Raw genomic sequence first — 26,801 nt, 5'->3', positions numbered from 1 at the left:
ATTTCCAGGATTTCATAGTGGCTGGTAGACACTAATCTATTGGGAACGCGGAGAATTGTCAACTTTCGCCTTGGTTTTCTTTTTCTTTTTCTTACTGCACGTTTTCATGCCCCATATCTAGATACCCGCTACATAGCTCATGGATAATACTCAATAATGGTAGGGAATGAAATCCCAACGTCTGGAATCTGATTTTCCGTATCTTTTGTTTTGTGTGATGATTGTGTGGGTTTGACTAATAATACATATTCCTACACTGCGTCTCTTGCAGAAGAAGAAGAAGCATCAATCCACGACCTAGACACGACTCCCTCCCTCTCTCTCTCCATCTACTATAACCTACAATGCCCCACCCAGCACCCGTACCGCCCACATCGCCATCCTCACATTCATCCCAACCTTCCTCTCCTCCCTCTCAAACTCCCTCTCATCAACCGCCTTCGCATGCTCGCCCAACCACTTCACTTCCTCCCCCAACCGCCGCCTCAGTCCCGGATCAGTCGTAGAAATAACAACATTAGCCTCGAGATCGAGTTCGTACGCGCGCTTGGTGTAGTTCGAGGACCCGATGACCGTCAGACACGGGTCGTTGTCGGTCTCACCCTGGTTCCCCGTAGCCGGCGCCGTGGAAGGAGACTGAGACTCAGAGGACGACGACGAAGAAGAAGAAGGCAGCGCCACCCAAATCCCCTTGGCATGATACGTCCACGCACCCTCCTGGCCCACGACGCCCTTCTTCCACTCCTTCAGCACAATCGACTCGCCAAGCCCCTTTACCCGTACCTGCCGTAGGAACGTCTTCGCTAGATGCGTATACGCAGCTGGTAACATACCGCTTACACCTTTGGAGCCGTAGAAGCCGTTGGCGTGCGGATGCGCAGTTAGCACTGTGCCGCGCACGGGGCGTGTGGCGAGGAGCAGGCGTCGGAAGGAGGGGGTTGTGTTGAAGTAGCCGGCGGTGAAGGTCCAGGTGCATGGGGTGTGGGCGAGGGTGTTGAGGAGGGAGGTTAGGGCGGGGAGTTCGGTCGAGGATGGGAGGAGGGGGACGAGGGAGAGGATGGGGTGGATTGTTGTCGTTACTGTCGATCCGGAGCTTGTCTCTGAGAGGGGCTTTTGGGGGGAAGGGGAGTTGGAGGGCGTGAGGAGGTGCGATAGATGCTTCTCGGCTGCTTTTCTGTACGAAAAGGGGTTTTCGAGCGGGTTGGGACCGGCGTTGGAAGAGGGCCAGGTCATGCTGTAGCCGCCTGCGCCAGGAGCGTCAGTCGGCTGGATGTCGAAACTCAGAGCGGACACGCCGTCGTGGATTTTGGCAAAGTACTCGGTCAATTCTGCAGAGCGGAAAAGATGGTAGCGGTCCTGGCGGTTGGTGAAGTAGTCTTCGCTGAGATTCGCACCGCTCATGATGATTTCGTCGTCGACGCCGTAGAGTTTCATGTGCTGGAGGCCCCAACCCTCATTGATTCGTTTGGGGATGTATTTTTTACGCAAACCCGTGAGGTTGGGCGTGTGGTACATGCGAATTTGGACTCTCTGAGGACCGAATTCTGTGATTAGAGGGGCGAGGAGAGAGGCTGTGGATGGATTCGGGGTTTCTCGGGTCCCGCGTAAGGCGTCTGTTAGGAATGAGACGTGGAGGTTGGAGTTTCTGAGGAGGGCTGCGCGGATGGTACTAATGAGGTCGTGTTCTGTTTTGCCAATGTAGAGGGTGCTGAGGTAGATTCTGTGTTGGGCTTTTGAGATTTTGTCCTGGGGTGGGTTAGTGGGATTGGAATGTGAGTGTTGAGTCGTGCTCTCTCATGTATTTCCCGTGATATTCTATCTAAATTTATCGAATCGGATACAGATGGGATATCGCCATGTCACTCAACTTTGAGAGTATTTTCTTGACATTCAAGAAATAGGAGGTACATTCAAGGAGTCCTATGACCAAGGAGACAGGTCTTCTAATGTTATAGAAAATTTCAGAAACAAGAGTATGAAACAGATGATGACAAAACGATCGAGCACATAGTAGATGCTTGATAGTTAAAGATGAACATAAGAGGAAACATCAACCTACTTTCAGCGTTTGATAAAACTCAGCAGGCGTCTGAATAATCTGAATCCGCTCAGGCTGCATCTCAAACCTCGGAGCAATCTTGTCCAGATCCGATGTAATTGTCGCCAGTATCGCGGCCTGGCTCTGCGGTACTTGCGGTGCCATTCCCGCAGTCGAAGTCGAATACCTCCTTGTTGTCTTGGTCAATCTGCCAGGAAGACAAAAAGCTCTTTTGCCCGCAATCCGGGGCGCTTGAATTCTTAACAAGCCTCGACTTATCATCGTCCCGGAAACCCTTGCTGCACACTGTTGAAAAATCGAGATACGTTGAAGTCTCGAAGTATCAACATCGGATGCACTTTAGGAAACGAAGGACACTATCGCGCTAGTTGAGAAAAAGGTATAGCGCGAGCGCCGGTCTTGGCATCATCAATCGCGCCTCAGCGACGTCCGACGAGCGGGCAACCAGCGATCATCAACCAGCTCGCACCACAGCCGCTATGTCGACGCTCCTGAGAACACTGCGCAACCTGCGCCGGATCGGAATCAAGGCAAGCTTTCTATCCTCGCTTCATTGTCCCAGTAGCATCATCACTAACTATGCCCTAGGACTATGCCCACCAAATGGCGGTACGCTCATGAAATCCCCCCCTTTCAATTGCCTCCTCCCCGAGAAATAAACTGATGGATTCGCCTCTCCTTCGTAATAGAATATCGGTACGCCTTCTCCGCACACGGCTGTCTGTGCAATTGGACATGAGAGAACGTGGGGGGACTGATGCATTGCAGGTGATACCAAAGCCGGAACCTTGATTGGCACGGATAGATACGGCAACAAGTACTTTGAGAATCTGGAGGAGGAGCTGCCGCGTAAGAATTGCCATTATTTCGACTGGCGGGGAGTCCGCAGGAAGAGGAACAATGGTAGCTAATTGCATGGGATAGTGCGAACACGCTGGGTAGACTACAAGGACAAGGAGTTTGATCCGTGAGTGTTCGCCTGGATAAGCCGTGGTATACATACTAACGTGCGATTGTATAGTTCTCAGATCGAACCCGGATGGTACGTTATCTCTCAGTATTAATCATGCAGAGGGATGCATCTTCTGACTTTGGGGGATTGTAATAGGCACGCTTGGATGTCATACATGGTAGACAAGTCACCAGCCGTAGACCCGCTTCTGCAGCGTCAGGTCCGCGTTTGGGAGCCAAAGGAGCACAGGCCTACCCTTACTTGGAGTCGATCCGGTTACAAGCCTTACAGCACGTACGTTCTAGATTCCCACCTCCAATTTTGCAATCTTTTGTAAGGGATTCCCTTGTTTTTGCTGACTTTATAAATAGCGTCAAGAACAAGTATTCCCCATGGACCCCCGTAGCCAAGCCTCGTGCGTAGATAGGGAAATCACCATTAGTCTTGCTTACGCAAAGTCATCAAAGCCTCTAGTTCTTCATTTCACGTATGTAGTTCTCGGAAGTTATATGTGGCTGTTTTCTTCCTTGGCGACAATCCATTCTCACGTCAGATCAAAACTGTGGCTTACGTATTTGTTTTATTAAGCCGAAGTGGTGGATAGCAGATCAGCTCATGACGAAAATTATCAGTTTTCCGAACATGAGATTTTTATTCTCGCATTTCACATCTTAGTATTGCGAAAAAGGTGATGAAAATGATATCAATTAACCATTATGAATGGTAGAAAGTAGATCATACCACATAATCATACATTCTATCATTACCAACTCTCGATCTTGAGAAGAGAAATAGAAAAATGCTCTCGCCCTAAGAAAAAAAGAACCGCAATCGACTGCGTAGATGCCAAAAAAAAGAGAGGGGTGCCTTGATGCAACTTTAGTTTTGCAAACTCTTAAGCAACATAGGCACAACAACCTGCTTGTTGTACTCCCAAATCATACTGCTATCATGCGCCCTCCACGCCGCACCCGTATAAAACGTGGACAACTGGTTCTGCAGTGCATTCATCTGATCGTAGAAGCCGGCCAGGATATCTTCAGTCGAGACCTGTAGGTAAAAAGGCTTGTGGGCCTTGAACGCGTGAAACTTTGGCTCCGTCTGAGTAAAAGAACCGTTGCCGCGGTTGACGGTCTGAATGCGCTTGATGTCCGCAATGAGGCGGGCCTTGACGTCGTCGTCGGTGAGCGGGGTTGGGGTACTCAGGCGTTCGGTTTGGTAATAGGCGGTAGAGAGACCTGGGATGCCGTTGGGTGAGACGAAGATTGTGCTGGGTAGATCGGGCTGGCCGACCGGGCTCAAGGGGTTGACGTTCTTGACCTGCAGGGTAGGGGGCAGGCCTGTGTTGGAGATGATGCTGGTGAAGTAGGCTGTGCTGAGCCACTTGCTGAAGACACTACGCTCAGCTTGAGTGGGGTTGAATTCCTGGAGGTTTTCTAGACGAGGGGGGATGGCGAGAAGGAGCTTCTTGGCGCAAATGTACTTGATGCCCTGAGGGGTCTTCACGACGAGTTCGACACCGGATTGCTTGCGGGTTGAGGCGACGACGCGGGAAGAGAGCAGGATGCTGTTGCTGCTGGCGAGCTCGGCGCTGGCTTTTTCGTAGAGCTCGCTGTTGTAGTGGCGTGCGGTTGTGACGAAGCTCGAGGCACCGATTTGCTGGATCAAGGATAAGCCAACGACGCGGGCCATCTCGACAACGGGAACAGTGAGGGGATTGCCAAGGCCAGGGTTAAGTTGGATGAAGATTGGGACAGCTGCATCGATGCCGAGTTGTTTGACCAGCTGACCAAAGGGCATAGCCAATTCCTGGGGCACAGGTCTGGGTAGAAACATGCCAGCCGCGAGCTGGGGGTACTTGGACAGGAAGGCCGCATACTTCTGCAGTGCTTGACCAATAGCTTGTTGAGTAGGCGCCTGGTCAGCAGGAATGTTGAGGATAGCGCCCGTCGTGTAGTCAATGTTGACACTTGGAACAGCTGCGACCGATGCAGGGGCCAGTGGAATATTGAAGCGCTGGAAGTACTGGTTGACAGTTGTAATGTTGTGCCAGATGGCGACACCATAGTCTGTCTTCAAGCCAGTGGCTGGGTCAATATAAGTGTGTGTGTGTGGCCACCTGCAGCTTCCTGGGCCTCAATAACAATGATCGATTTGCCAGCGTCCTTGAGTTGAATGGCAGCGTTAATGCCAGCGGAGCCTCCACCAATGATTGCTACATCGCGTTTGATGATGTTGCGAGCATCAATGTTGGAAGGGAGGGCCAAAGCAGATGAAAGGCCAAAAAAGGCAACAAGTGCCGTGGCAAGCACAGGTGAATGCTGCATTATGGAGTAGATATTATCAGGAAAAATATATAGGATGAATGAGTGACAATGGGTAGGTGGCAAGGAAGCAGTGGCTGATGTGGTGTGATAGATGGTGCCTTCGCGGCAGTTTATATCCTAATCCCTATTATCTTTTGCGTTAGGGCTGTAATATCCGGAGACGCAGGGGAAAAGACCGGTCAAATTTAGAGCCTGGTGAGGCGGGTTATTGAAAGACGAGCTACGGTATTGATGAGATTTTAGTGCGTTGTCGTCATGACTGTGATGGCTAAGCATAATCTTCGCGACAATCCCAATCAAAACGCATGAAGTGAGTTTCGAAGTTTAACAATGGACGTGAGTCATGATAATAGGAACACACCAGCTTCTCGAATAATGAAGGTCGTTTCCAGACTCTTGTAGATATCATACCCAGTAATCCATCTAGTACCTAACAAATGAGCTGCCGGCTTACAACGAGAAAGAGAGGCCCAATGCCGTGTGGCTCCCTGTTGGTACATGGACGGTATTGTCAGCTTACTATGGGTCATTGCTGATAGAGGCTGCGAGTCAGGCCTGCTTGATCGAATTGAGTTGCTTGGCAGCAACTACAATAGGATTCGAAGGAAATGAAAGACTGCGCAATGGCGAATGCGCCGTGCTTACAAAAACTCGTCTGTTGGAAATAGTGGACGAAATTCTTGTTTACCAGAACAGGCGGAGGAAAGCCCCAAGCCTCGCCGTGGGCTGAACCCAAGGCTCCATAAGCCGGAGACATGTCCCATCTTCCACGCAGCATTTATAGGCTTGTCATAGAACAAACTTTGACGATCGAAATGAATTGGCGGATGTGGATCGCCAGCTAAGCCCAGTACGTGGATGTGAGATGCGGAGGCAGAAGTACTTGTGGAGGAGCTGTGGGATGGAGGTGACCAATGCTACGATATGGAAGGTCATGGCTGCCAAGATACAGTCATGTGCCGTCGCGTCCCGATTGGTCGCATTCTTTGTTTGTCGCCTTATTTGAAGTTCAGTCTTGCTGTCAGCAAGACACAGTGCATAGCCTTTTCTTCTTACTCTGTTTTCACCCATTTCTTTTGGTGTTGTTTGACGAGCGAAAGTGTCCGACTCTGTTGGTGTATGGTACAACATGAGGTGGTGTACTGAATGTTCAGCACAGCACAGCAAGAGATACGAGGGTATCCAGGGACACACGTCTCACTCGAATCGGACATGACTAGATGAAGAGGCGTGGGTTTGGTAGAGCAGATACTGCAGGCGGCGTCACAGGTGCTATGGGATGCTTATACAGGAGCTGCAGATGGGGCTAAGTTGTGGGGTAATGGATCACGCAGTCCCACCGTGGCGTGTGGGCCGCTACTACCGCTTGCTTGGCTGCTGTAGGTACCGTCTGCCAGCGGGCGGGCGATGCGAGACGAGGGACTAGATGGAGTCGATCATGGTGGTTGGACAAGGCCGTTATGGTTACAAGGGCGATGCTGCATCCAACCGCTGGGGGCGCCGGAGTTGGCCGTAAGTATGCGTAGTACTAGGACGGCCGAGAGCGTACACACATGCAAAAGGGCGCATGGGAGTGGCCTCGGCTGCGCGTGGGCCTGCAACAGTAGTAGCGATGGCTTGACGGTATCATCTACTCGTCCAACGACGGTGACACGGCTGGTCCGGTGGCTCTGGCACTTGGATTGCTGCTGTCGTCCGGTGTAAAGGGAGGCCAATTGGCTCAGGCGTATATGCGCAGAAGGCGTCGGATCTCGTGTGGCGCCAAGCCATGATCGGTCAAAGTGCCGGATTACATCACCAACGGCCTTCGCGCTCCTCAACGTCAGTGCGCATGCCGAAAGGCTTTTGGGGCGACTAGTCACGGCAGCAAAAGGTGCGGGAAAGTCGAGCAGGCAACACCCTTCCTCGCAACCACCGCGTCAACCGTGCATCTCAGCGCCCAGAGGCATTGCTGCCGTCGTTTATTTACCGCCGCCCAAGCCCGAGCACCTCGACATCACTACTGCTTATATCCGTCGAGTCACGCTGCCGCCCTCCGATGCGCTTCACCGCTCGCCGATAACGAGCGCGAGCCTGAGTGTTGAGAGCGAGTGCGCGAGGCCTGGGCGCAATTGGACACGCCCATCACCACCACTGTCGCCGCTGCGCACTGCAGGCCTCGTACAACACCAGCCGACATCATGTTTGCCCACTGTAAAGGCCCGCTCTGGGGGATAGACGACTTCTCGGCCTGTTTCGAGCGCGAGTACGTTAAAGCCGCCGTTTGGCTATGCGCCACCACCACCACCATTACGAACAAAAGGCGCCAAAACTGACGCGCGCCACAGCTATCTCCAGACATTATTCCCGCTCATTGTTTGCGTCATATCGCTCCTCTTCCTGCTGCGCCAGCTCTACTCGGCTGCGACTGCCTCCAAATACTACCACGCATACAGCGCCCTCGACGATGCCACTAATCCCTGGTCTCTGCGAAGCCCCAACTACAACGGCGATGATGAGTACGACGACGATGCCCACGACGAGCTCGACCGGCAGCAAGACCTCGCCCTCCGCCCCGTCAAGACCATGTCCACAATCGCCGCCGACAAGCCCCGCGGACAACTGACCATTGTCGTCCTAGAAGAAGCCGCAGTTCTCGCACAGCTGGGTCTGCACATCGCCATACTCGTGACTCATGCTTGGGGCACCCACGCGAAGATTGCCGCCATTGCCAGTGTCGCTGTCTGGGCTTATGTTGCTGTTCTAGCCTCGCTCCGTCTGCTCTTTTCCAGCACCAGTCGCTTCTCTTTCCCACCCCTCTGGTACCATACCGCCTTCATCTATGGCTGCCAATGGGTCTTCAGCATCTTGCTTTTCCGATCGGCAATCATCCACCCCCGATCGACTGTGCATCAGAAGTTGATGATTGGCGACTTCACGCTTGTTTCGCTGCTCTTCCTCATCGCGCTCTGCTCCAGAAAAGGCAACAAAACTGTACATCTTGAATACGAAGGAGATATTGCCCCAGCGCGGGAACCTATCGCTAGCGTATTCTCCCTGGCCACTTTCAGCTGGGTCGACCCCATTGTTTGGACAGGATACAAAAAGACATATGAGCTCTCAGACGTTTGGAATCTGCCTTCAAAAGACAAGGCTGCAGCCGTCATTGCAAAATACCGCCAGGTCAAGAAGACTTCAAGCTTGGCCTACCACCTCCTGAAGCATTTCAAGCGCGGTCTGCTTATCCAAGCAGGGTGGGCTGCCATCTCTGGTTTCCTCACTTTTGCGCCTACACTACTCTTAAAAGTCATCCTCGAGTATGTTGAGCAACCAGATCAGACCCCGGCGAATGCCGCATGGTTCTATGTTATCCTACTTTTCGTCTCCGGTTCTCTCTCAGCGCTGGCTGATGGACAGGCACTTTGGCTCGGCCGTAAGATCTGCATTCGGTTACGAGCCGTCATTATTGGGGAAATTTACGCAAAAGCTTTGAAACGCAGGGCGGGAGCTACCACTGACAAGGTGCTGGGTGAAGAGAAGAAGAAGCAACAAGAGGAGGATAAGGAGGATGAGCAGCCCAAGGGGTTGAAGCGCATCTTCAATTTTGGCAAAAAGAAGAAGAATAAGTCTCAAACGTCTGACGATGAAGACGAGGACGAAGCATATTCAGGATCTGACGCTCAGGTCACCACCGGTGCCATCATCAACCTTATGGCTGTAGACGCTTTTAAAGTTAGCGAGATATGCGCCTATCTACACTTCCTATGGGCAAATACACCTGTTCAAGTCGTTGTCGCCGTGTTTTTGCTCTACCGCATTTTGGGCTACAGCTCAATTGCTGGTATCGGCATGATGATCTTCCTCCTTCCAGTCAACATGTATGTCGCTGGACAGTTTGCCAAGATCCAAAAGCTCATTCTCGCCGCTACCGATGCACGAATCCACACTACCAACGAGGTTCTAACCAACATTCGAATCATCAAGTTCTTCGCCTGGGAGCAGCGCTTTATCGGACTGGTCAACGAGAAACGATACATTGAGCTGAAGCACCTGCGCCGTCGCTACATACTCTGGGCTGTGGCCGCTACGATATGGTCGGGCTCTCCTGTTTTGATCACGTTCTTGTCCTTCTTGGTCTATACCAACATTGAACACAAGGCCTTGATTCCATCAGTCGCCTTCACCGCTCTCTCACTGTTCCAGATTCTCAGGATTCCTCTGGATCAACTTGCAGATATGGTTGCACACGTCCAAGAATCCAAGGTATCGGTTGACCGTATTGAGGAGTACCTGATGGAGCCTGAGACAGACAAGTATTCGCAGCTCATTACTCAAAAGAAGGATGAAAATGGCCAGCCTTTGATTGGATTCGAGAATGGTACCTTCAGCTGGGGTGGTACAGACATGACAGACCAAGCTGCTGCAGATGCATTTAAGCTTATCGATCTCAACGTAAAGTTTCAACCCGGCAAACTCAATGTTGTCGTCGGTCCAACTGGTTCAGGAAAGACCTCCCTGCTCATGGGTCTGCTTGGTGAGATGACAAAGCTAAAGGGCGAAGTCTATTTGCCTGGAGGAATCAGCCGAGAAGATCTTACCCCTGATCCTGAGACTGGCCTCACAGAAAGTGTAGCTTATTGTGCTCAGCAAGCCTGGCTAGTCAATGGCACCGTCAAAGAAAACATTGTCTTCGCAAGCGCATGGGACCAGAAGCGCTACGAGGAAGTCATTGATATCTGCTGTTTGAAGCGAGATCTTGAAATTCTTGATGGTGGTGATGAAACAATTGTTGGCGAAAAAGGTGTGACCCTCTCTGGAGGCCAGAAGCAGCGCATCTCACTCGCTCGTGCAATGTACAGCAAAGCCCGCCATGTTCTCCTTGACGATGTCCTAAGCGCAGTTGACGCTCATACTGCCAAGTGGATCTTCCACTATGCCCTCCATGGCCGACTCATGGCAAACCGAACCTGTGTCCTTGTCACGCACAACGTCAGTCTCTGCCTGCCCCATGCCGAATTCGCAGTAGTACTTGAAAACGGCCGCATAATTGCACAAGGCACCGCAGATGAAGTCATCAGTTCCGGAAAGCTCACTGAAGATCTTACTAAATCACGACCTGCCTCACGTGGCGCATCGAAACCTCCATCTCAGGCCCCCTCAGGTGACCAAGAGGCAAACGGCGAGGCTGACAGTGCTAACACCACTCTCAACGGCAAGGCTGACACCAAGAAGGTGCCAGCCAGCAACAGCCAAGAAGAGACTAAAGCCGAGGGCGGCGTGAAACTAAGTATCATCATAATGTATCTCCGAGCTATGGGCCCGTGGTACTACTGGGTTGGTGCCACCATCGCTTTTGTTGCAGCACAGATTTCTTCCGTCTCTACAAACCTGTGGATTCGCACCTGGGCAAACGCATACGCAGACAAGGGCTATGCTGTAAATGGCAACCACCATCGCTCACCTGTCACCCATGCTCCAACGCTGAGTGGTGTCGGAACATGCATGAACAGTGGTACTTGCAGCTGGAACTTTCCATTCTTCAGCCAACCGGAGCAGCCCTCGTACTCATACAACGCCATGCAGACCACATTCGGGGCCTCTGACCCAGAGGTTAACTCTCTCTATTTCCTTGGCGTCTACGCCATCTTGGGAGTTGTCTTCATGCTGATCACGTTCCTGCGTGAGGGCTTCCTTTTCGGTGGTTCACTGGCAGCATCACGACGAGTGCACGAGCGCCTGATCCAAAAGGTCACGCATGCAAAGTTCCGTTTCTTTGATCAGACCCCCCTCGGTCAACTCATGAACAGATTTTCAAAGGACATCGAGGCTATCGATCAAGAAGTGGCGCCGGTGGCTATCGGCGTCGTTCATTGCTTCGCTTCCATCATTACCATTGTCGTTCTTATCTCGGTTATCACGCCTGGATTCTTGGTTGCAGCATTCTTCATTTCCATTCTCTACTTCATGATCGGCAGGTTCTATATCAATTCCTCGCGCGACCTGAAGCGACTAGAATCCGTGCACCGAAGCCCCCTTTATCAGCAGTTCGGCGAGACACTATCAGGCATGACAACCATTCGAGCCTATGGTGACGAGCGACGCTTCATTCGCGAAAACCTTAACAAGATCAATACTCAGCATCGTCCTTTCATCTATCTGTGGGCCGCTAACAGATGGCTCGCGTTCCGCGTAGACGTGGTTGGCGCTATGGTTGCTTTCTTTTCTGGAGCCTTTGTCGTCCTTAGCGTTGGGCGCATCGATGCAGGTGCAGCTGGTTTGGCACTTACCTACGCTGTTACGTTTACCGAGAACGTGCTGTGGTTTGTGCGACTTTACTCCGCCAACGAGCAAAACATGAACTCGGTCGAGCGTGTTAAAGAATACCTCGATGTAGACCAAGAAGCTCCTTCAGTCATCCCAGCCAACCGACCGCCTTCTAACTGGCCAAGCAAGGGGTCTGTAGAGTTCATCAACTACAGCACGCGATACCGGAGTGATTTTGATCTTGTGTTGAAGAATTTGACTTTTAAGATCCAACCCGGAGAGAAGGTTGGTGTTGTCGGCAGGACTGGTGCTGGAAAGAGTTCTATGGCACTTGCATTGTTCCGAGCGTTGGAGGCTGAGCAGGGTAAAATTTTGATCGACGATATCGACATTGGGTTGATTGGCCTTCATGACTTGCGCGAGAACGTCGTCATGGTACCACAAGGTAAGCTGGCTTCTATCTTTCTGAAGATTGCATCTTTTGACACCATCTAGACCCAACATTGTTCACCGGCACGATTCGAAGCAATCTCGATCCTTTCTCAATTTTTACCGATGAGGAGATTTATACAGCCCTGCGCGAGGTCAATCTTATATCGTCACTTTCACAGCCTACATCCGGCACTTCAACGCCTATACAACCCACCCACCCTGGTGCTGTTCAGATTCCAGTCCCCACAACCGGCGCCGTTACTGCGGATGTGAATGGAAGCTACAGTGCTGCCACTACCAACCCTGGTTCCATCCTGGCGAATCGCGACTGGGACCGAGGCGAGACTCAGGATGATACGGTAGTGATAATGCCCAACGGACACGCTGCTGACCAAAAGGACGTAGCAGCACAAGCTGCCATGGAAGCCGACAACAAGAACCCATTCAAGAACCTCAACTCTCCCGTCTCAGAGTCCGGCTCCAACCTCTCCCAAGGCCAACGCCAACTCCTCTGCCTTGCCCGAGCACTCCTCAAAGCCCCCAAGGTCCTTCTCATGGACGAAGCCACAGCCTCCATTGACTACGCCACCGACGCCAAAATCCAAGAGACTATCCGCCAGATCAAAAACACAACCATCACAATCGCGCATCGTCTTCAGACTATCATCGACTACGACAAGGTCCTTGTTCTCGACCGAGGCGAGATCCTCGAGTACGGCCACCCATACGATCTCGTCCGCAAAGACGGCGGCTCCTTCCGCTCCATGTGCGAAACCAGTGGCGAACTCGCATCACTGACTAGCACGGCCAAGACGGCATATGAAACCAAGTATCAAACTGCTGCCGATACTCAGTGATCAACTCTCGTTTCTCCAAAGGTCAGAGAACAAAAAAGTCGATGTGTCGTTTCTTTTCTATTCGCAAACGTGGGGAGGGGAGTCAACCTAAAAGGGATCGGTGGTGACACAAAGCAAATCAAATGGGTGGCTTCTTTTGGCATTTCTAGTTTTTCTTTCTCTTATTTTTCCCCCCCTTCTCTAGAAATTTGTGTCAATACGGTCGTGGGTGGCGTGAAAGGGTGGTGTTCTTGTCCCTGCTTCCTTGGACAATGTTACAAGTGCTATCAAAGTCTTGTACATAGAGAAGCTTAATGCAAATGAAAATACGTCGTTCGTATACTTGATTCGTCATGTGAGTGATGCTTTTGTGATTCTTGTTTCCAGCTAGTTGTTTGTGATGTTTCGATATGCCCAAATGCACATGTGGAAGACTGGTACTTCAAGAACCATGTTGCGAGAGAGAGAGAGAATCATAGTGACAAAAAAAACCTAACTAAATTGCTTTGATTTTTGCACAAGTTGTCTTGTACAAACAAAGCCAAGCAACAAGTGATGATTAATATCGAAGCAAAAAAAAAGACAAAAAACAAGGGCCGAACCGGAGTCGAACCGGTGACTTCGGGAAGACGGTTTTTGGGAGAACTGCAGTCCTACACTCTACCACTGAGTTACCGGCCCGTTGTTGATGACTAATTGTAAAATTAGAAACAATATTATCATATAAAAATTGATAACTAATAGATTATAGAGAGGTTAGGTGAGGTTGTGGAACGAGAATTACACACATATCTCGAATACTGTAAACGTGGGATATACGAGGGGGAACGGTGGAGTCAGCACTTCATGTGGGGCAAAAGCCAATATAGTATCATCATCATCATCATCACAACGTTATTTTGTATAAATTTATATCAAAAAGCACAGTTATACATATATATCTAGGGGTATCAACAAAACAACAAACAACAGCAAACATCGACACTTCCCTCTCGGCTCTAAAACTCCAACTCCTCAACGTCCATTCCACACTCCTCACACCTCTTCCTCGTCATGCCAGTCTCAGGATCCAGCACGCTTCTCCCCCACTCATGCTCATGGCGATCGAACCTGCCTTTGATCCTCTGACCGAACTGGACTCCATCGCTATCTCCCGCCAGCCTTGCTCGCTTGTACGCCTCGACGCGCGTCCTCTTCTTGAGATCCTCTAGCTTGTTCTGGAATTTCTTTTGCTTGCGCTCTTTGCTGATGACTTGGCGTTTTGCGTACTCGGCGTCGAGGGCCTCGGGGGAGCCCCATTTCTGCGGGCTGAAGGCGTAGGCTTCGACTTGGAGGCGGAGGAAGAGTTGCATGGGGTGGAAGAATTGTTTGTGGGGGTTGGGGCGTTCGAGGTGGGGGAGGAGGTCTTCGTCTTTGAGTTCTGGGTCGGTGAGGAGGTAGTCGTCGCGGGCTTCGGTTTTTGTGAGTAACGAGTATTTGTCGGGGAACTTTTCTTTGCACGAGTTGCAGACGGAGATGGAGAAGGTGTCTTGCCATTTCCAGTCGATTTCTAGGCTGGAGCATTCGCGGCATTTGCCTTTGATATCGCGTTTGCCATCGCCGTATTTGCCTTTGAAGGTGCCGCTTTCGATTTCAGCGTTTTCGGCGGCTTCGAGGAGGGCAGCTTCTTCGTCTTCTTCTTTGCCGTTGACAGTGTTCAGGATGGAGATACCGGGTTCGTAGGGTCCCGCTCTGTTTGCGCGTAGCTTTCGCCTTATACGCTCCCTTTCCCACTCCGTTATTGTCATGCCTTCGGGCTTCTGCTCCTCCTTTGGCTGCCCCTTCCACATGGCCTTGTTATGTGGGTCATCCGTCGTGCTCAAGAAACCACCCTTTGTATCCGTCATTTTACTAAAGTCATACTCGATAAAGTCTGACCTGGCGTATTTCTTCGCGGGCTGAATGTAGTCGTTCGACGGAGGCTGTATGAAGCCATTCTGGTCGCGCTTCTGCGGTGATGCGGCGGCGGCATTTCGAACTGTGGATGGAGTCTGTGAGGTTGTAATGGACGAGTATGCGCGCTTCTCGCCTGTCTTGGGCGCTGACGATGATTGTGCTTGTTGCGCAGCAGCTTTTGATTTCAATCTAGCCTCTTCCATGCGTCTGATCTGCTCTGGAGTAGGAGGATTCGGCGGAAGTTTACCCGCTGAGCGAGTCACTCGCGGTGGTGTTGCCTGGCGTCCGGACATTTTGTGGCTTCAAATGGGCGGAATGCCAATATGGCGAAAAAAAAATTATCCAGAAGTAAGTAGTCCTCCGAGTGGTGACTGCAACAAAAGTAGCAGCGCACACGCGAGTGGCGACTCACGGTCGTGTAGTAACGTAAGATGACCGTTCCGGACCCTTGTTCCTGAACGATGATGTGCGCCAAGAGATGCGCGATCTGTTCCGTCCGATTCTCGTCCAAAGTCACTATTTCACAGATGAAATTTGCGAAAGCATTGCTCGTAAATCACTAATGATGTCAGATTGGAGATTAGCTGCGAAAAGGGCGGTTTGCCGCAAGGCCGTCAGCTTTGCGCCCTTACCAATCAACTCACTATGACTCCAAAATGTGGCTGTGTGCAATACGCTTCACAGTGCTGGCCATGACGAACTAAGGAACTGTTTGATAGTGTACTTTATAAGTACAAAGGGCTCGCTCGCCGTGCTGATTTAGAGTTTACCACTCTTTCGCCGCTTTCACTTCTCCTCGGTGAAATGCCAGACGCGCGCACACGTGTGCACGTGGCCAGCCCTACAGCAATGCCGTTAATCCCTGCTACCGATCTGCAAGCTGAAGCCAAAAACACCGAAATTCTAGCGCAAGAAGACGGCGATAACGACAGCGATACTTGCAGCGAATTCGAGACGCAAAAGACACGCAAACAAATCCGCAGAGAAAAGAACGAACAAAAGAAAAGAAAACAGGCAGTTGAACTCGCTGCTACTATTTCCAGTCTCGACATTGATCAGACTCAAATACCACACCCAATCAGCGTCTGTCCAGACCACCTATTTGCTCCACCACAACCGCTATCTCAAAGTCGCAAAGAAAAGCGCAAAGAAAAGAAACAACGACACGACTCCGCATTACCCACTCCCACTGATACGGACGTCGAATCCACCACTAAGCAAACCTCTCCCAATCCACCAAAGCAAACCCACCATCTCCCCACCCTCCCACAATCCCTAATGGCGAAACCCGCCGCCCAAACCGCTTACCCCCTCCTCGTCGCCTCAATCGGCAACCCAGGCCCCTCCTTTGCCAACACCCTACATTCTGCCGGCCACATCGTAACCTCATACCTCTCTCACGCGAAAAACTACACTCCCTTCCAAAAAGGCCTCTCAGGTCTCGTATCGCGGCCACAAGCCACCCACCTCGCCTTCAGCCTCACGGGCTTCCGCCGCGTCCCCACCGACAGCGACATCTACGAAGACTGGACCTTCTGGCAATCCGCCAGCCTCATGAACGTGAGCGGCAACGGCGTCAAGCGTGCGTACAACGAGTGGTTGCGCGAGATACGGCGGACGGCTGGGGACAACGGATTGCAGGGGCGGCTGGTGGTTGTGCATGATGAGTTGGAATCTGCGCTGGGGAAAGTCACGATTAGGGATGGGGCGGCGAGCGCAAAGGGACATAATGGGATTAAGAGTTGTCAGCAGCAGCTTGGCGGAGTGAAGTGGTGGAGGGTCGGGGTTGGGATTGGGAGGCCTGAGAGTAGGGATGCGAATGTTGTGAGTAAGTATGTGCTAGGGAAGATGACGGCGTTTCAGAGAGATCAGGTGGAGAAGAGTGCTGTGTCGGTTTTTAAGGCGTTGGAGGATATTGCGGCGGGGAAGAAGTAGATGGGGCTGTTGGAATGTGCATAGGACGATGTTTGTTATTGGCATTTTTTTTGAGGCGTTTGGGGCATGATACCCAGTTAGATGATAGACAGAGTGCATCACAATGTGTGCGTGGAACATGGAATGAATGAATGTAAGATGGATTTTGTAAGCGAAAAAGCATGCAAAGGTATCGTGTAGTCTCCAAATAAAATACCCCTAGTGTAAAATGTGACTCCAATCAACAAAGTGCTTGCCGCCAAAACACAATAGAAAGACAGGCCAAAGCATAGTGAGACGTGCGCCGCCAACTCCAACTCCACAATTAAAGGTATTAATCAACACTTCGTAGCAGCTTGTTTCCTCAGTTTCCTCCTCTCCTCTAACCTTTTCCTTGGGTCCCTATCACGGACTTGATTTCGGTCGTTCTTGACATTTGTGGATCCTTCTGTATGACGTGTCGTGACCTTGCTATCGTCTATTCTGGGGTCGGTACGGGGTTGGCGAGAACTGTTGTCAGTACTTCTCAACGCCCCATCTTTTGATGTGTTGTAGTTGTGTTTGGCTTCCTTTTTGGGTTGTGATGACGTTGCTTCGAGCTCTGGAATATGGGTAGCTTCTTGGGTCGCACGGTCTCTTCGCCTTTGGGGTTCCGCTTTTTGCTCACTCTTCTCTGACACGACGGCCTTTTCTTGAGATTGTAGTGTTTCTGTTTTCCTGTCGTTTGGAACCAATTTCGATACCCGGTTTTTCTTTGGTGGGGGGTTCCATTCGGGCCTTGTGTACGGTTGGCCTGTGGAAATAGGCATGGCCATCTTGTCCATTTGCCCTATTGAGCTGTCGTTGTGCACATCTAGCCAAAGGTCATCGCTGGGCGGTGATGGCATCGGTAATGGACTGGACGGCTGGATCGTGGCCATCGATTTGGGTGTATGGCTCTCTTTCGTTGGTTCGGATCTATGAATCTTCAGAGGTGACTTTGGTGGTTTCTCCTGCTGAGTGGATGCAAGCGCTTTTTCTAGTGCAGAGGTCTCTCCTTCTGCAGTACCGAATCTAGAAGGGACGATTGGTCGATTCAGTGTATCAGGAATAGTACCGCGGCGGACACGACGAGACATGGGCGATGTGTTCTCCTTGGTAGAGGACGCCATGCTGTTGGATGGGGCAAACGAATTATCCAGGTCCAATCCACGCAAAGGAGGTCGTGAAACGTCTTTGGCTCCATCTTCGTAGATTTCAAAGGGCGTCTTGCTTGGTGGGAGCCCTGACGAAGGTGCGGTGTTCGAGCCTTCCAGGACCGCCAATCGCGACTTGAGGGATGCAATCTCGATGCTTGATGACATATTTTCTGACATGGCCTTGCGAAGGCGCTCCTGGAGGTCCTTGTTCTGCTGCTCCAGTTCCATCTCACGCTGTTTATACCGCTTGCGCTCCTGTTCCAGTTTGGCCACTAGTTCGGTTACTTCACCATCTTTCTTCATGGCGAACTTCTTTGCAAGTTGTTGCTTGGCAATGACCTTTTTCATCTCTTTCTCGCTCTTGTCCGCATAACTCTCGTACTGCTCCTTCCAGTATTTTCCCGATTCAGAGCGCGGGGCTCCTAGGTCAATTGTAATGTCGCTGTCATCTCGCGCTTTGGGCTTCTGACCTGATTTTGGCTGGGTAGTCGTGCGTGCGTCTAGGAGGGCTTCGGTGAGGCGAGTGCGCGGCCGTGTTTCGCTCTCGGGGTCGAGCTTCAACTGTGTGCCAGGAGTCCAAGGGCTCGGGAACTTGCCTGGGCAGTCGTTGGGTATTCCGCTCCTGCCAATATTGCCGCGCTTGCCCTCGTTGTCTACAACTTGCGATCCAAATGACACCTGCTTGCGCCCCTTGCTAGCGGTACCTGGTGTCATAAGGATGCCGCCCGGCTGTTTCGACGGCGATATGGGTGGGCCATTCTCCTTGGGCACTGGAAGCACGAATGCTTTGGCATTTGCTGCGTCTATCTTTGCCTTTCTCTCTATTTTCTTGGATACATCGTCGGCGTCCTCGGGCGCAGGTGTCCCAAATATGGCGTGCTTGAAGGCCTTGACGGCAAATTGATGGGCTGGCGTTTCTGGTGGCTCAATGAATGTGGACTCGTAGTTGTTTTCTTTTATTGTTAGCAGATCTCGGCTGGCGCGCACGACAATGAGACGAACCAGGCTGCAGGTCCTCTATTACGTTAGTAATACGTGGACCAGTAATCCACGAAAACATGGTGACGTGACTGTTTGAGTGCGATGTCGGGGCTAGGGTATGGAGGAGGAGGTGAGGAGTAGTGGTGGTGGTGGTGAGGGTGGTGGTCCTTGCTGGGAACAAGGATGGGGTTTGTTTGGCGGCTTGTTTACTCGCTGAAAACAAGGGCTTTGGGGGCTACCAGTCAAGAGACCCAACACGGTACAAGTCGCACATGAAGGAAACAGGTGTTATCACACTTGGAAACCCTATGCGACCATTTCGAGGCTTATTCTGGTGAAAATTCAAGTTGCGATGGTGTTGGTTGGAGCTCCTGCCGTGGTCGAGGCACGGGGAAGTCGCGTCTGGCGGCTGAAGGTGTGCCTGCAGGGATGACGCGGAACGGTCCCAGGATGGCGGGGCTCGCCAACATATCGCCCCCACCGACCGCTACTTCATACCTGCGCATGCGCTGGCCGCAAACTTTCTACATTCCGTCATACCCCATCCCTTTCGCTGCCGTATTAACCACTCGAAATGTCTGCAATGTGAAGGGCAGCAGCCATGGCTGCTAGTCTGTCCGTATCCGTCAATACCACATGTATGACGGCCCATACAAGCATCCATCAGTAGCCCACTATGGCACCGCCTCAAACACCAAAGAACAAGAAACAAGCACACCATGCATCCACATCCCAGTTCACCGATGACACGCGGTCGGCGGGTCCCGTTGGGGACATGCCACGTCCGCTCACCTTGCAGCCCTCCGAGACCTATGAAAAGGCTCAGGAGGATGAGCGCGAAGTCCTAAAGGCTGTTTTTATGGACGATTATGAAGAATCAGAAGCCAAGGGTGCCTGGAGTGTACGTACCCAACCCCCCCATTTAAGGACTATGTCACTCGGCCCCTTGTCGGTTCACCCTCTAACTAAAAGACAGAAAACTACTGATCGCGTACTGCGCGTAAAACTCACATCCATTTCAGATGAAAACATATTCGTTACACTCTGCGCAAAGATTACAGCTACTTACCCTAGATCACTACCCGAATTGACTTTGGAAGATTGCAGCAGCTTGCGAAGATCCACTTGGGATAAGCTCTATGGGCTACTGAAACGCCGGCCTCAGGAACTGGTCGGAGAAGTCATGATGTACGACATAGCGACCGGGATCCAAGAGATACTTGAGGATGAGATTGCAGTCCGCCAAACCGATGGAGCCTACGAAAACCTGGATGCCGAACGAGCTATGCAAGAAGCGGCTGCGGCCGAGCAGTTGCGCCAGCATGAAGCTGAGCTACAGAGGAAGAGGGATGAGGAGAAAGCGCAAGAAGAACGGCTTTTGCAGCAAATGGTTGGTGATGAGATGCGGAGGAAGGACCTGATGGCGAAGCGCAAGAAGAACCGCGCCTCAGTCATGACCCCACCACCAGACTTTCCCAACGGAGATGGCGCCAACTACATTTCATTTGACAGAACCACTTCCATCCAGCATGAGGATACTACGATTCAGTGCACCGCAGTTGAGAATCCGCTCCCTTTCCGTTCTGGGCCCCTTACCGAACAACTATTGGTCAAGCCCATGGGTACGCCCGTAGCACTCACGCTAGTATTGAAGCGTGCTCGAGTCGGTGGCGGAAACACTGCTGCTGACCCTGGGCTGAAGAAGGCTATCATGGCATTTGAAGACGAGATGGAGGAGATTAAGCGGCTACGACAACCTGCTATAATGACAGTTTTGGATTTCAAGGTGGAGAACATGCCAGACGCTGGGTGGGAAATCAGCATCCTAATGGAACACGCCGACAGAGGTTCTCTGGGCGAGAAACTCGCTGATGATGGCCCGCTCCAAGTTGCAAGAGTCCGTTCCTGGACCATCGAGATATTGGAAGCACTGGACTTTTACCATCGAAACGGTGTAGTGCACAAACGCCTTCACCCCAACAATATTCTGCTCAAGAGGTCTTCAGGTGGCGGAATGAGCGTACACCTGACAGACGCCGGCTTTCAAGACTCATTATATCGTTTACAAAGCTTCTCCAAGGACAGACTCACGGCAAAGCCTCCACGGACATTCTACTGGATAGCTCCCGAGTTGTCCCAGGATTTACAGCACACTCGCAAGACAGATGTGTGGGACATGGGAGTTGTTTTCCTCCAGATGCTTTTTGGGCTTGACGTACCGGAGAAATACAATTCTCCAAAGGACCTCTCCGATATCCTTGGTTGTTCAGAGTCGTTGCAGGAGATACTACGCAAGTTCTTCAAGCCAGATCCCAAGAAGCGACACTCTGCTTTTGACCTCATCCCCTCCGAGTTTCTTCGCGATGACGTCGATGTCTATGAACGACCACGCACTCCAGTACGATCTAGAAATTCGTCAACCTCGCTGGGTCGATACAGGCTACGGCGTGAATCTTCCTCTGGTATGGTTCCAACATACTCGCGATATTCGAATGACTGGGTCGAGCAAGGTCGGCTCGGGAAAGGTGGATATGGCGAAGTTGTGAAAGCACGCAACAAGGTTGATGGTCGCACTTACGCCATCAAGAAGATCAAGCAAAAATCCGCTGCTGCATTAAGCGAGGTTCTCTCCGAGGTCATGCTTCTATCTCGGCTCAATCACAGTTGTGTAGTGCGTTATTACACAGCATGGCCTGAAGCCGAAGCGGACTACGACGACGACTACTCTGGATCATCAGACGGCGACGATTCTGATTGGGGTTCGGACGTTTCTCCGACTACGACGACAACTACGACTGATGGCGGGATTCATGGCAAGAGCGGTGGCGGGTTAGATTTCATCAGCTCCAGCGGGTACCCCAAGATTGAATTTGGATCGGATGCAGAATCGGATGAAGATGTTGGCGCTGTCATCTTCGGATCAGACTCAGGTCAGTAAAAGATTTCTGGCACTTTTTCTCCAGTACTGTACTAACCTACCACAGAGGACGAGGGTTCAGCTAGCATCGGTCACAGTCCACCGGGAATTAAGAGACGCACGCTATCCGACTCCAACCTTTCAAAGTCAAGATCAATTCTGTACATCCAGATGGAATTCTGTGAGAAGCGAACGCTTCGTGATCTCATTCGTGGAGGATTATACGATGACCCTGAAGAGTACTGGAGACTGTTTAGACAGATTCTCGAAGGCCTTGCTCACATACACGGACATGGCATCATCCATAGGGATCTCAAACCGGACAATGTCTTTATTGACTTGGCTAAAATCCCCAAAATCGGTGATTTTGGACTGGCCACCAGCGGACAATACCAGAGGCCGGACGCAAAATCCTCCGGTGACAGCCATAATGGCGGTGACATGACACGAAGCGTGGGCACGGCGCTTTACGTAGCTCCAGAGCTAAGTTCCAGTGTCACCGGCGACTACAACAACAAGGTGGACATGTACTCGATGGGGATCATCTTCTTTGAGATGTGTTTTCCTCTAAGGACTGCCATGGAGAGAGACAAGGTCATTCGATCATTACGTGAGCGGAAACATGAACTTCCTCCGGAGTTCGAGGCTCCTGAGAAAGCACTCCAAGGAAGCATCATCAAATCCCTTATCAGCCACCGGCCGTCGGAAAGACCCAGCTGTACTGAGCTATTGAGGAGTGGCAAAGTACCTGCCCAGATGGAAGATGAGGCTGTTAAGGAAGCCATCAAGGCTCTTTCCGATCGCAACTCTCCTCACTATGCAAAGATGATGGCTGCCCTCTTCTCTCACAAGCCTGACACACAAGCAAGAGATTATGCCTGGGATCTCGGCACAGCTAACCAAACAATCAAGGCAAATGAGGTACTTCTACAGAATCTCGTCAAGGACAGATTAGCTATGATCTTCCGGGGCCATGGCGCGGTGGAGATCCAGCGCCAAGTTCTATTGCCATGGTCTGATCATTATGCGAACAGCAGTGTCGTGAAGCTCTTCGATCCTTCTGGGACTCTTGTTCAGCTTCCTTACGATCTGACGTTGCCGTATGCTCGTAGCATCGGTCGGGGAGGTGGTTTCCTCGAGAAGACATTTACAATCGGTCAGGTTTACCGTGAGAACTACACTGGAAGTGCTCCGCGTAGTAACGGTGAGGCAGACTTTGACATTGTCTCATATGATGCGATTGATCTTGCTCTCAAGGAATCAGAGGTTTTGAAGGTTGTTGATGAAATCATCGACGAGTTCCCCTCCTTCCGATCAACACAAATGTGTTTTCACCTGAATCACGCCGATCTCTTGGAAATCGTCATGGAGTTTTGCAGGATTCCTGCTCCTAAGCGTACGGCAGTCAAGGCTGTTCTCAGCAAGCTCAATATACTGAAGAACAACTGGCACTCCATCCGCAATGAGTTGCGTTCTTCCGACATCGGTATTGCATCAACGTCGCTGGACGACCTGGCAAGATTTGATTGGCGTGACACACCCGAAAAGGCCTTTGCGAAGTTGCAGCGACTTTTTGAGGGAACAAAATACCTCGAACGGACACATTCGATATTCCGACACCTTTCCTCGGTAATCAATTACATGAAGCACTGGAATGTGAAGCGGAAAGTCTACATCAATGTCCTCAGTAGCTTCAACGAGAGGTTTTATACTGGGGGTATACTATTCCAGTGCCTATTTGATACCAAGCAGCGAGAAGTGCTTGCTGCAGGCGGAAGGTACGACAAGCTGATTGAAGAATACCGGCCAACTGGTTCTACTCACGCCCATCCGCTACCTGCATATCACGCAGTTGGTGTAAACTTAGGGTGGGATAGATTGGTCAACTCTATGGCTCGATACATCAAGAAGCCAGAAAAGTCAATGTTTTTGAAGAAGCAGGCGGACGACGATACCCCGCCTCTCTCATGGATGCCTCGCCGCTGCGATTGCCTGGTCGCCAGTTTTGATCCAAGTATCCTCCGAACCACTGGAATCAAAATGGTATCAGAGCTCATATCTCACGGCTACACAGCCGAGCTCGCCATTGACGCGCATTCTATCGAAGACATACTCCGCCATTATCGAGACGACAGGCACAGCTGGATTATTGTGATCAAGCACGGCGTCGCACCAGATAAACCCGAGCTCAAAGTGAAATCCATTGCCAAAAAGGAAGACACAGACATGCACAGTTCCAATCTCCTCAACTACCTACGCAACGAGCTCCGCGATCGGGAAGAACGGGAAGGCACAGCAGCTCGTCAAATCAAAGTTCCAGCACCAGCTCCCAACAACAAGTCCAACACTACGAAAGCCAACGTCGACGTTCTCATCGCCCAACACCGTTCAAAGAAGTCGAACAAGTGGTCCATTGTCGAAGCTGCGCAGTCCCGCTCCACAGAACTCCTTTCTGAATTTCAATCAGCGCCCATCGCTGCCATTGAGTCAAAGGAAGAGGTCATGAATCTCCTCAAGGAAACGCGACTCAGCGATCCGGATTCTTGGCGCTACTTCATCCAGAGGATGCCACTAGCAGAGCGAAAATACCTCCAGGAATTACATGATTTATTGTTAGGGTATAGGGCTAAGTGGGTGGAAGCTAAGGCGAATGGAGATGGAGAAGACGCCGTAGGCAAGGCGTTTGTGTATAATTTTCGTACTGGCGGTTGTTTGTTATATGATTTAGAAAGTTGAGCGAAAGCCCCACGATAGATTATCCAGCGTGGTAGAAATTAATATACCTTTTCATTATTATTTTTTTGGAAATAATCTGGTCCCTGTTCTCAAGTCATTTGCGAATTCGTGCGAACTGATTAACTAGCGCTTCGATACTACCTAGAAAAATACCTGATAAACAACTTTACCTAACCACACCCCACAACTCCCCTAGAAAAAATGCACACCCCCCTTAACCCCCTCCTCCCTCCCCACCCCCAACCCTTCCAACCCTCTTTTCAACCTCGCCCCCATCGCCTTCCCATACGCCTCACGATCATTCATGTCGGGCATCTCCACCTTCCCCGTTATATCCGTGCGTAACCACGCGACTTCCTTTCCCCCTTGTGCTGTATCACACGCCTCTTTTATCTCTGCAAACATGGCGTCGTCGAAGCCGCCGCCGAGCACGACTGCTACGGGGCGGGAGGGGTTGGTGGGGGAGAGGAGAGGGGGAATGTTGGATTTGGCATCTTCGAGGGAGAGGAAGGTGTGGGGGACTGTTGGTGGAGAGCAGTTGGGGTTAGTTTGGGATGTGGACGTAAGGGAGGTGGATGTAGTAGTAGACAGTAGCATTGCTTTTTTGACCATGGACAAGGGATGGGGGAGAGAAGAGCGACTTACCGTGGTATTCTGGTGCTACGCCTTCGCGTACAGCTTTTGCGATTTGGGGGGTTCGGCCGCAGAGGATGAAGGGAATGGATCGTGTTGCCATGATGGTTCTGTTTCGTTGTGGATGTTAGAGTTCCTTTACGAGGTGCGAGGGGTACGTTAAATAATATGGCGGGGGCTCATCGAGGTAAGAATGCGGGGTATGGTTGTACTTAGTATCAGGATAAGAGACACAATGCTCAGCTTACGGTCTGACATGGTGGTGGGCTTGGGCTATGCAGGTGTATGTTGTAATGCATGTAAAGTCCGGCGCTAGTAGGTGGTTAGCTCCGAGTTGAGTTGTTGGGAGCGTTCGAGGCTGGGCGGATGTGAGATGTGGCTTTTTTTTAAACTGATTGTGCTTAGGATGAAGGGTTTCTTCTTCTTGGCTGCTTTGGGGAGGTTCAATCACTATTTTCACGGTTCATGTGGCACATATTCACCCTGAAAGACTATGAGGTTGTGTTGCAAACAAGTATGACTGAAACGCAACATGTAGTGAAAATATGTAGAACTACCCCAAAAATCTATCGAGACAGTAGATCACTTCTTAGTCCATAAATACTACCTGCAATTTCAAGGAGTCTTTGTTTTGTGGACTTCGTAGTAGTTGGTCTTTAATTCCGAACTGTTGATACCCTTGAAAACCCCTTCAGTAACGATCGTCTTCTTGGTTGCCGGAGATTTCCATTTCGCTTTGAAGGGCACTCTGATGGTGTATTCGGTCACAGTCATAGTAACCTTGTAAGTCTTGTGTCCGGGGACGTTCAAGGGAACAGAGCTTTTCCAGGTCTGAGAATGACTGTTCGCAATGCCCCACGACAAGTTTGTATGGATCTTCGCACTGATCTTTACCTCAGCCTTTGCGGCGACAGGGATCCCAGAACTGAATTTAGTCGAAATGCCAAGCTCGAGCCCAACTTCAGACTCAAAAGTGTACTGTTGTTCTGTAGTCTTTAGAACCTCGATCAGGGGTGTTTGTGGTTCCGAAGTGTCATTTGTCGCTTCTTGTGAGTGAATATTCACGGGTCGGACAGATTCCGTGACAGTATTCTTGAGGTCAAATTCAATGTTGATGAGTTCCAGTGGTTCCGCTTCAAAGGTGAACCATTGGTCATTGAAGGTCCCCATGGCATTTGAGACACACCCAATCTCGTATTGTTGATTTGTTCTTGAGAAAAGAACTCCGTCGTTAGTGGGATTATAGATGCGGAATTGACCTGCTCGAATACCTTTGCCTTGTTGCTGTGCCAAATCGAAATACTGGAGATCCGAGCTGCCTGCAGGAGCAGAAGTTCCAGCAGGGCCCCACTGGAGACCATTTTCAAAATCGACATAAATGGCGCGATCGTTGTAGTCAGATACAATTAAGTATAGGCCTGCATTTTTGCCTTGACCCGGCCTGACATACCAGTACTGGTCACGGTAAGGAATCGAAATGTCAACATGGTTGAGTCCTAGTTTATCTCGCGCATTTGAGTAGAGTGCAAGTCTGCTTTCGGTGTTGATGATACGGACACGGAGATCTGGAGAAGGGATAAGAGGTTTGGAAGCCATATCGTTGGGGTTCGCTTGTAGCTTGTTGCTTGCTAATGAAGTGGGAAGGTTTATTTCGCTTC

The 26,801-nt window shown here is 50.9% G+C and overlaps 10 protein-coding genes across 10 annotated transcripts; 4 read left to right on the top strand and 6 right to left on the bottom strand.

Annotated features, from left to right (window-relative positions):
- Positions 1-339: 339 nt before the first annotated feature.
- On the bottom strand, positions 340-2,203 carry COCMIDRAFT_7613 (uncharacterized protein; the record flags this gene model as incomplete). The annotated part of the gene is made up of 2 exons (XM_007692399.1): positions 340-1,746; positions 2,060-2,203. The coding sequence occupies 2 exons, from the start codon at positions 2,201-2,203 to the stop codon at positions 340-342; spliced, it is 1,551 nt and encodes a 516-aa protein (XP_007690589.1).
- A 335-nt stretch (positions 2,204-2,538) lies between these two features.
- Positions 2,539-3,434, top strand: COCMIDRAFT_102346 (uncharacterized protein; the record flags this gene model as incomplete). The annotated part of the gene is made up of 6 exons (XM_007692419.1): positions 2,539-2,614; positions 2,828-2,908; positions 2,984-3,026; positions 3,081-3,101; positions 3,168-3,305; positions 3,383-3,434. The coding sequence occupies 6 exons, from the start codon at positions 2,539-2,541 to the stop codon at positions 3,432-3,434; spliced, it is 411 nt and encodes a 136-aa protein (XP_007690609.1).
- Positions 3,435-3,890: 456 nt separating this feature from the next.
- COCMIDRAFT_28570 (uncharacterized protein) lies at positions 3,891-5,338 on the bottom strand (the record flags this gene model as incomplete). Its single annotated transcript, XM_007692404.1, has 2 exons — positions 3,891-5,098; positions 5,131-5,338. 2 exons carry the CDS (start codon positions 5,336-5,338, stop codon positions 3,891-3,893), a joined length of 1,416 nt encoding a protein of 471 aa, XP_007690594.1.
- A 2,180-nt stretch (positions 5,339-7,518) lies between these two features.
- On the top strand, positions 7,519-12,870 carry COCMIDRAFT_7610 (uncharacterized protein; the record flags this gene model as incomplete). Its single annotated transcript, XM_007692398.1, has 3 exons — positions 7,519-7,583; positions 7,666-12,026; positions 12,077-12,870. 3 exons carry the CDS (start codon positions 7,519-7,521, stop codon positions 12,868-12,870), a joined length of 5,220 nt encoding a protein of 1,739 aa, XP_007690588.1.
- Positions 12,871-13,847: 977 nt separating this feature from the next.
- COCMIDRAFT_7609 (uncharacterized protein) lies at positions 13,848-15,077 on the bottom strand (the record flags this gene model as incomplete). The annotated part of the gene is made up of 1 exon (XM_007692397.1): positions 13,848-15,077. The coding sequence occupies one exon, from the start codon at positions 15,075-15,077 to the stop codon at positions 13,848-13,850; it is 1,230 nt and encodes a 409-aa protein (XP_007690587.1).
- A 511-nt stretch (positions 15,078-15,588) lies between these two features.
- On the top strand, positions 15,589-16,719 carry COCMIDRAFT_102292 (uncharacterized protein; the record flags this gene model as incomplete). Its single annotated transcript, XM_007692418.1, has 1 exon — positions 15,589-16,719. The coding sequence occupies one exon, from the start codon at positions 15,589-15,591 to the stop codon at positions 16,717-16,719; it is 1,131 nt and encodes a 376-aa protein (XP_007690608.1).
- A 317-nt stretch (positions 16,720-17,036) lies between these two features.
- On the bottom strand, positions 17,037-18,936 carry COCMIDRAFT_102343 (uncharacterized protein; the record flags this gene model as incomplete). Its single annotated transcript, XM_007692417.1, has 2 exons — positions 17,037-18,829; positions 18,879-18,936. 2 exons carry the CDS (start codon positions 18,934-18,936, stop codon positions 17,037-17,039), a joined length of 1,851 nt encoding a protein of 616 aa, XP_007690607.1.
- A 597-nt stretch (positions 18,937-19,533) lies between these two features.
- On the top strand, positions 19,534-24,510 carry COCMIDRAFT_102314 (uncharacterized protein; the record flags this gene model as incomplete). Its single annotated transcript, XM_007692416.1, has 3 exons — positions 19,534-19,758; positions 19,834-21,787; positions 21,842-24,510. The coding sequence occupies 3 exons, from the start codon at positions 19,534-19,536 to the stop codon at positions 24,508-24,510; spliced, it is 4,848 nt and encodes a 1,615-aa protein (XP_007690606.1).
- Positions 24,511-24,702: 192 nt separating this feature from the next.
- COCMIDRAFT_102304 (uncharacterized protein) lies at positions 24,703-25,246 on the bottom strand (the record flags this gene model as incomplete). Its single annotated transcript, XM_007692415.1, has 2 exons — positions 24,703-25,031; positions 25,156-25,246. The coding sequence occupies 2 exons, from the start codon at positions 25,244-25,246 to the stop codon at positions 24,703-24,705; spliced, it is 420 nt and encodes a 139-aa protein (XP_007690605.1).
- A 512-nt stretch (positions 25,247-25,758) lies between these two features.
- COCMIDRAFT_28563 (uncharacterized protein) lies at positions 25,759-26,739 on the bottom strand (the record flags this gene model as incomplete). Its single annotated transcript, XM_007692403.1, has 1 exon — positions 25,759-26,739. One exon carries the CDS (start codon positions 26,737-26,739, stop codon positions 25,759-25,761), a length of 981 nt encoding a protein of 326 aa, XP_007690593.1.
- Positions 26,740-26,801: the final 62 nt, after the last annotated feature.

The sequence above is a fragment of the Bipolaris oryzae genome, assembly GCF_000523455.1.
Source record: "Bipolaris oryzae ATCC 44560 unplaced genomic scaffold scaffold_128, whole genome shotgun sequence".
Taxonomy (NCBI): Eukaryota; Fungi; Ascomycota; class Dothideomycetes; order Pleosporales; family Pleosporaceae; genus Bipolaris; species Bipolaris oryzae.
The sequence above is the reverse complement of the archived record's forward strand: the minus strand, read 5'-3'. Positions and strand labels throughout refer to the sequence as shown.